The sequence below is a fragment of the Telmatherina bonti genome (assembly GCF_933228915.1).
Source record: "Telmatherina bonti genome assembly, chromosome: 9".
Classification (NCBI taxonomy): Eukaryota; Metazoa; Chordata; class Actinopteri; order Atheriniformes; family Telmatherinidae; genus Telmatherina; species Telmatherina bonti.
This window is the reverse complement of record NC_136627.1, coordinates 14,029,387-14,038,497: the sequence shown is the minus strand read 5'-3', so window position 1 is coordinate 14,038,497 and position 9,111 is coordinate 14,029,387. Positions and strand designations below refer to the sequence as shown.

Genomic DNA, 9,111 nt, shown 5'->3' with positions numbered 1-9,111 from the left:
ATAAAAGCTTATACCACAAGATAAAATGTCAATGCATCTATCACTTGTCTTGTTCAATCTGATGATGTCAGAATGTGACCAGTATGACCAGTTTAGATACAAGTTATCCTGGAACCACAACATTTAATCACTGATTTATGGTTCATATACTTTTAACCATCTTGTTAGAAAACACCATGTTGTCTAATTAATATTTAAACACTGAAAACTTGTACATGCGCCTTAAAACATTTAGAGAATATCAAATCAAGTTGACCTTTCAAACGTTTTAGTGTCTTTTAGGAACTTTGATCATAAAAAAGATGAATATCCCTAATAACACTAATAAGTGTGTATTACTTTGGCTTTGGACTCTGATTCGAATGGAGATGGTGATGGAGATACCCCATAGAAAATTACCACACTAAGGAGTGAAGGAAAAACTGGTGCGGCTTAGCAGCCAATCAGGAGCAGCTCTTTCACTGCTGTCATTCCTGTCAACAAAGCTGATGGCAAAGCCACTGAAGGTCCTTTTTTCCAAACAAGAAAGTTCCAGCACCCAGTGTGTGTATATTTAGCATTATGCAACATGATTGTATAATGCCACCCACAATAAGAAAGGCACACATGCGTGATTAGTAAATAAAGTATAAAAAGACTAAGTTTGTGTGAGAAGCAGGAAAAGTTTATTTCATAAGGACTGTGGCGTATTGAGCATTTTATGGATTAAAACAAATCTGTGTTCATCTTACAAAACAGTGCTAATCAGGGAATGAAAGTCATGTATTTTCCTCACATTATGCGATTTATATCTCAGTTAGACCTTTACCACATCTACGGTGTGACATCTAACAGATTAATGCCCAGGTCAGAGTCATGTAGATGACAGGAGCATGTGTCATGGCAGGACAGGACAAAGGTCTGCTGCATGAAAAGAGCATGTTAACATTAAAGGTCACGGAACCAAAAGTGAGAGAGAGGGAAGCACAATATTCAGGCCAAATGTAGAGAAAAGGAAGTGAAGTGGGGTAGAAATAATACTGTAATCAGCCACTGTGTTCTCACTTCTGTTTATGTTTAGTTTAGATCATACCACAGGAACGAAATTGAAATTCAAACAAAAGTGGGACAGAGATATGTCAGCTACTGTGTCGCATCACTTTTTCCAAATAAAATTCATTTGAAATAAACGAAAAACAAACAAAACAAAACTAAAAAAAGCCTAAAAGGATTAAAGCTTTTTAAAATAAAACAAAGGTTCTGAAACATACGTGTAAGTTTAAGTTTGACTAAATTTGGTATCTATTTGGCCACGGGCTTTTACCAAACAGTAACATTTGACTTTTAATGGCAAAAAAAAACCCTTACAATTTGTAATACATTTTTAAATATTCATTTTTGATGTATTTGTAGACCATTAACTTTTGCCTTGCTATGGGTCATATTCAGAGAACTTAACGGTTTGGACCAAAACAACTGGATGTCTTTTTCTAAGTTCTCCAAGAGAGAGAGATGCAGGATGCAACAGTTTAACTGCTAACTATGTCTTCTCCTTGAATTCTGGAGGGTATTTTTTGTTTCAATTCATTTCATCCTAAAATGAATCATTTTTATTTTATACCATAGGAAAGAAAAGGGTTTGCTACTTCCTCACATCTCCCTCAGGGGAACAGTGAGAGAAGGATCCAGCACCTGTAGAAGATAGTGACTTAGAATTTAAACGTAAGAGTGCTAAAGCATCTTTGTTTTGTTTTTTTTATATTTTTATTTTTTCTTATATTTATGCCTTTTGATTCAAAATTAATATAGTCAGATGATGATTTGGGAATGATTTATGGCATCAGTTACATAAAACCTCAATTATTCGACCAAAAGCTCCTTTAAATAGTTTTGAAGAGTCGACACACAATGCAGCAGCAAATATATAATAGCAAGGCTGGAAAGAATAAGTGTGTTGCAGTGATCCCCATCAAAATCTGGATCCAGAATTGAAGTCAAGAAATGTTGTGAAATGACTTTAAAGTGGCTGCATTTAAACAAATACCCATAAAATGTAGTTACTGGAGCAGAATTGCACAGCAAAGTGGGATGCAGTGCCTCCACAATTAAACTAATATAAATGTAAGTTACTGCTGCAAGGTGGATCTATAAACTGCTGAATCATTAGTTATTCACACACATTGCTCCTGCATTGTTGCTTTGTTTTTGTGAATCGTGATGGACTACAGCAGTGTCGAACTCCTGTCGTCGAGGGCCAGTATCCGGCAGGTTTTTGTTGTTTTCCTCTACCAACACAGCTGATTCAAATCACATGGATCCAGCAGCTTCTTGTCAACCTATTTCTTAATTTCGGTCATGTCTGTTGGAGCATGGGGACAACAAAAACCTGCAGGATACCTTCCCTCGAGGACTTGACCTGTGGAGTATGATGTCTGTTCATTTGAAGTTAAATTTACGTCATTTTAGGTACAGACCAGACACATAGGGCCTTTTGATTAACAGCAAGTGTTGTTTCTCTTTTAAATGGTTTGGAACTTATAGTGTAATTATCTCAGCAAAATTAGATGAAAGACATAATTTACTTCAGAAATGAACCCCATGAGAATTTCCTTCAAGTCATACAAATAAAATTGTATAGTAAGGATATAAGAAATAGTTTAACATAGAAATGAATTGTGAAAATTTAATGCTTAGATATAACTACTAAAAAATATAAAAATCACATCATACCTTTCAGCCATATTGGGGAGTGTAGCTATACACCTCCTTCCGCACAATAGTGACAGGAATAAGCCATACACAGATCTGTTTATTTTGAAAGACTTATTTTGTAAAAGTAAAAATCCTTGTAGGAAAGGCTGTTGTTTTCAAAAACAGTTTTCGTTCCTGTTTTAGACCAGGAAAATTTTCCGACTGATGTTATGGATTCATGTGCAAACTTGATTTTATTTTGAAGGAACATGATGAAGTAAAAACAAACATTTCTGCATGTTAAAAATGCATAGATGTACATTCAAATGACATATTTTAGCACAGAGATAAAAGCCAGATTGTTGCTTAGTAAACATAATGGGGCTTTTTGCAATTGACCAACGTCCAACAAAACTGTAAGAAAAACATTTTCCTCAAAGTCATGTCCAAACAGATGGTGCAGTTCTGCTGATGAAATATGTTCCTATATATTATACATCTTCCCTTTCATTCCCTTTTTACTTCTTGTTTTTCAGGCAGTGGTAGTCATCAGATGGGCTGCAATCACAGTCTGTCCAGCTTGGAGGACACACCCGAGCCTCCTGCTCTTGCCAACCGAAAGTCACAGTAGCAGAAGACAACAGTAAACAGTACACCATACAAGTTAAATTGTTCTGTGTTGGTTTTATTCTAAAATCCTAATCTAATATTTTATTAATGATTTTCTTTTTTATTGTATGAAATATTTTTGTGATACTGTGTTATGTTTTCTCTCCTCATCTGCCTTGGCACTCTAAATGCAAATGAGCTTGTTAGCTATAATCCAGGATGTTTACATCTGTTTCTCTGTCACTGTCAAATAAGGTAATATGTTAAATTAAACGTGGGACTGACTCAGGTACGCTCATGTAATGGAGGGATCGAGGCAACATCTCATATTTTTATGAAAGTGGAAAGATCTGGATTAATTGGGTGAAAATAATTATGTTCTCAACCATAATATTGATTGGGAAAGACATGATGTGCATCTGTCTGACAATAAAAATTCAAAATTCCAAACACATTTTTTATGCCAGGCCATAATTATGGATGGTCATCTCAAAAAACAAAGAATAGATTTTTTTCCCTTCACAGATGATTGATGAAAACATACTTTTAATACTTTTAAATTACACTGATCTTTATTCTTCTCCGATGGTGTCTGAGCAGCTTCACTCTGCAGGGTGTAAAGGATCTTAATAAATAAAGAAAAATGAAAGCGAGAAAGAAAGAACTGAAGAAAAAAAGGAATGCTGTTTCTTTTTTTATTTAAAGCACATGGATCCATCATTAGTCATTGTCATAAATCTCTGTTTTACATTATCTGTGTCCTACAATATACAGTTTATTTTTATCTACTCATTAAAGTCAATGAAATTTAATGTCTGACTGAAAGATTTCTGCATATAATTGGACTCATAGGCTCTTGCAGTCACCATCAGCTCATTCTGACACACAATCTGACACGTCACTTGTTAGTGAGACAGATTTAGGCCCATGGTGGGATTTGTTACTATGGCAGACGGCATGCAACACTGTTACCCGCTGTCACAAATCAATGCCTGCCAAGGCTCCTCCAGTTTAGTTTATAAGAAGTCCTCTCTTATCCCCACAAAGAATAGATGATCTGGATTTCCATTACCCTTTCGGAAGATGCCGGTGCTCATATTTCTGACTGACATAAAATAGAAAACTGTCAATCGCTTCACTGTTTTTGGTGGGTTGACTCCATTCTGTTTGCATCAAACATTCAGTATTGGTTGCAGAAGGTCATTACAGCTAATCTCATCAGAACCTTTGGCAGATCTCCAACCAGGACTTTCTAAACTGGTTTCCAAGGCAACCCCAACCACCAGAACCAATTAGAGCTGACAAAGAAAGGATACCCAAGCATTAAACTGCCTGGAGATCAGAAGAAAAGAAGAAGCATCCTCAAAATAGACAAAAAAAAAAAAAAAAACAGATGAAGGAAGTGTGTACTGATCTTTGGGCGAGGGTGGATGTGTGGGTGGGGCACAGGGACTAAAATGCTGCATAAGCATGCACCTGTGGGCTTACTCATGTCTGCTTTAGTCTATTCATTAGAGGGGAAAGATTTAATTAAACCTGCAATCCCCACCCTTCACGCCCCCACACTGCCCGTCTTCTGCTCTCCGTTGGGTTTGTCCATGTGTGTCGTTAGAGCTGCAGGCAGAAAGCCAGATCAATAGGAATTAGTTTGAAGAGGCTGATGTTTCTTTCTGCTGAAAACCATGAGTGGAAAATTGCGGCCTTCAAGCTTCACCTCAGTCACATGCTATACTTTGTGTATGCCGAGTTGATAGCTTTTGTTCTTCAGGGAGATCTACCGTATTGAATAACCAATGTCTAAAATCCCACAGTGTGAGGTTGCTGTTGTTTGTCTAATATCAGAAAAAACCTTTAGGATAAACTCTTTTAGTCTACATCTCTGGGGTGATAGCAGTGTTTATTCAATTTAACCATTAGAAAAAAACAACTTATTTTCAGAGAAAAACTAAAAAGAATGTTTAGATGACTGCTGTATCATATTAACTTATTTGTACATAATTTAAAAAAAAATTTTATTTTGTTTTAGGTTTTCATTTTTATTTTGCATTGATCCTTTTCCTCCCACGACCCTGAACTGGAACCAGCCGTTAAAAATCAATGCTTCTTTTCCTAAGATGCAGGTGAGTACGATTTGGCAAAGAGGGACCCACACAGGAAGTGGGAATAGCTGCAGTACCAGTCAAATGTTTGGACACACTTGCCCATTAGATTTCATGGGAAGGTGAATCCAAACTTTTCCCTACAACTGTCATGATGTGTGTTTTGTATCTTAAGTTCTTGTTTCCTGCTTTAGTTTGTTGTCTTCCCTGTTTAGTTCCCTTGTGTTTTGTTTCTTGTTAAGCCTTTGTTCCTGTTCATTAGAGCCACCTGGACTCATTAGTTGATTCATTACACCTGTGTCTTGTTTGGTTTCCCTGTATTTATAGCCCTTGATTTCTGTTCTGATTGCTGGTCCATTGTGTTTGCCTTCTGTGTTTATGTACCCTTGGGCTCTTTTGTAATAAACATTGTGTATCTCAGGCTCCCTGCATTTGGGTCCACACCTCCATCAAACCCTGACATCCTACTCAAAAACCTCTTAAGAAAGAATGATAAGAAATAATTCCTGTTGGTATTACATCCTGCAATATCTTATGACTAAACACACATAATTAAAAAATGGTAAATGCCCTAGTATTTATATATGTGTATATATATATATATATATATATTCATTCATTTTCTGAACTGCTTAATACAATTCAGGGTCGCAGGGAAGCTGGAGCCTATCCCAGCTGGCTTTGGGCGACAGGCAGTGTACACCCTGGACAGCTTGCCAGTCCATCGCAGGGCCACACACAGAGAGACGAACAACCACACTCACTCCTAGGGGCAATTTAGAGTGACCAATTAACCTATCATGCATGTCTTTGGATGGTGGGAGGAAGCCGGAGTACCCGGAGAGAGCCCACTGACCAAACCAGCCAAGGATCAAACCAGCGACCTTCTTGCTGTGAGGCCACAGTGCTAACCACTGCGCCACCGTGCAGCCCCACATTTTTATTGATTAAAGCAAATTTGATTTTTTTTTTTTAACATGAGGTCTTGCACATGTGCACTCTAGGTACTTGGATACATGCAGATTTTGGTAAAGTTCAGATTGTAGCTGTTTGGTCCGCTTTAAATGCAGCGTCGTCTGCTTCCAGTGACTCCTCGTGATTTGTTTGCCACAGTATGAACACTGAATGCTCTCTGATGTGGTCCAAAGAAGTGAACTCTGGTCATCTTGAAAGCCAGAAGTCTCGGTTTACTTGCAAACGGACTATTCAGTGACCAAAAAGAAAATGGCATCTTCCAAAGTATGAAGGTATGAAGAAGAAAGTTATGCAGATTATTGTTTGAGTAGGAGGAAAAGCAAAACAAACAGCTTTTGTTCAGAAAACATATGTTCTGCACACCGCAGTAAAATTATAAAACCAGAGTCCTGTGCAAACAATTTTACCAATCCCAACTCACCAGAATTCGTTACAATGACCAACGTTGATTTATTGTTATTTTCTATTGAAATTCAGACCAGACCCGTTTATATAATCTACGACCTGACCCGCATGTTGATGCATTACTGCCCAATCTCACCTAGTTAGTCTAATTACTCCCACCATCCAAGAGCAAACAGTTGGGTAATAAAACTGAACATTTTGGAAAATAGCTTCAAGAGTGAAAATGTTTCCTGACTTTTACTGGCTTGTAGATAAGTTCTGTTTTTTTTTTTCCTTTGGTTGTTAACATAACAACAGCAAACCTACCTAAGACAGCACTGGTGCTTACTTTACTAAAAAAACCAAATAAATGTTTTTTACATTGGAAAATTATAAACACAATCTACACAACACAGTGGAGGAATAATAGAGCCTGTTCAGTCGGAGGCTTTTCAAGTATTCTGCAAGACACAACAATATCCTTCCTGGCAGCAGCCATTTTCATTTCATCTTCATTCAAGCATGTAAATAAACAATCACAAACCTGAAAGAACAAGAGAGATGAAAGACATATTTGCTTGTGGACAGCACATTCTTAAAGCCTATAAGAGATGGAGGCTTTTTTGAGTCATTTTTTTAGTCATTGCATATTTTGCAAATCATCTGAGACTTTTTTTTTACTTGTTAGTTACAAGTAAAATCCATTTATGTGTGCTCAATCTAATGTTATTCTGCTTTTTCACTACTACTAATGACCTAAAAGCTGACCTCGCCGCAAGTCATGCTGTTTTCACCTTTCAGTACCCTTACTTTTCCTGCCTTCATAAACCTCTTCAATTTCATTTCGTACCAACTCTTTACTTTGCTCCATACATGTGTTCTTATTTTTCTTATACCAAAAAAACAAAACAAAACAAATGTAAACAGTACCTTTCATTTTTGAGCTGACTCTGCATTTCCATGCATTTCTCCTTATCTGGTCTTTAAATGAGTTAAGGTTTATCCCTCTCCATGGTAACACTGTCTCCCATTCTTGCACACACATTTTTTCCACTGCTTCTCATCTCATGATTCTGCCCTTCTCTTCAGTGCTGTACCCTCCCCCTATATGCACTTCCTCTCCCCTTACCCTCTCTCTTTCTCAGCCTCTTACACATATACACAAAAACACTCACGCTCTCCCCCTGTAACTGCTCGTCCGCTGCTAATGCCGCACCGTCCACTGACTGTGAGATGTTCACCCCAGCTTCTAAAGGATCTGCAGGGGAGTCGAGGTAAGGCTTTCACACTTGTTCCCTCTGGAGCAGAAACACAGCAGAGATGTTACGGCTGCTGCTGTTGGCTGCCAAACAACAGCTAACTGGAAAGCCAAGTGACTGATGGGAAGCATGCATGTGTGTATTTGCAGATTTGTGTGACAACTCTTCCAGCTGGAGAGCTTTTGTCAGCTGGAGGTTATCACTGACATGTTTTATCTGTGTACTCACAGAGAAGTGGAATTCTTCTTTTTTATTTCTTGTCTTCTATGTATTTTCTCAAACTTAAGGGGAATATATTGGTTCTTCTTTGATTATTTCTATGTGTTCTGTACAGAGTAGGCGCCTGGGTGCTTAATGTATGTGAGCATTATGACAAAGATTCTTTCGAAAACCGGGTGCCATGCAAATTTTCATGCCTGTTGTGCCGCAACAGTGCTGCAATGTCTTTTTATGGTGCTACATTTTCTCATGGTTTATGACACCATGTGGTGTTATTCTCTCTATATATGTGTGTAGAAGGATGGTGAGTGGGGGCACGAAGTTACAGGATCGGGTATGTGTGTGTGGGTGGATAGTTACAGTGTTTCTTTGTGTGTGCGTGTGTGTGTGTGTGTGTGTTTTATTATATAGAGATTAATCCCAAGCAATACATTATTGCAATGGAGAAAATCCTAAAGCAGGCAAAAGACACAATAACATTTAAATACCAGAGCCAGAATGTTTGATATATTATACCAATGCTGTGAAAGATAGGAAAAACATGTTTGCAAAAATATATACAGTGTTTCTGTCTCAAGATGATATGCATTAATCTTCCAGCTGTGTATCAGTGTGGGATCATTCATGATGATGTGCATATACAGCAGAGGGTGGGGGTGTTTTTATGCATGCAGGCTAACGTCCCCCCCCCCCGTGAAGGAAACATAATCCCTCCTACATGTAGTGCCAAGGGAGAAAGTCATAAAGATGGTGTTTGAGTCATGAATCGGTTTATCCTGACAAAGAGAGCTACGAGTCTCATAACATCAGGCATCAAAGTGAATGCTGCCTATAAGCTAATGGTGCTCATTAGAGCTGATGATATTTTAATTGATCATTTTGTTGTTATTCTGAAA

At 37.8% G+C, this 9,111-nt stretch overlaps 1 protein-coding gene across 2 annotated transcripts in view; it reads left to right on the top strand.

Annotated features, from left to right (window-relative positions):
* The first annotated feature begins 7,953 nt into the window (after nt 1-7,953).
* Nucleotides 7,954-9,111, top strand: part of LOC306760987 (rap1 GTPase-activating protein 2-like) — a 93,612-nt gene continuing 92,454 nt past the window's right edge. Inside the window, exon 1 of one of the 2 annotated variants that reach the window (XM_079247054.1) lies at nt 7,954-8,011. Coding sequence is in view for 1 of the 2 variants with exons in the window: in XM_079247052.1 (XP_079103178.1) it covers nt 7,971-8,011 (41 nt within the window). In the remaining variant the exon portion in view is untranslated. The remainder of the gene's footprint in view (nt 8,012-9,111) is intronic. The other variant, XM_079247052.1, reaches the window with a different exon arrangement.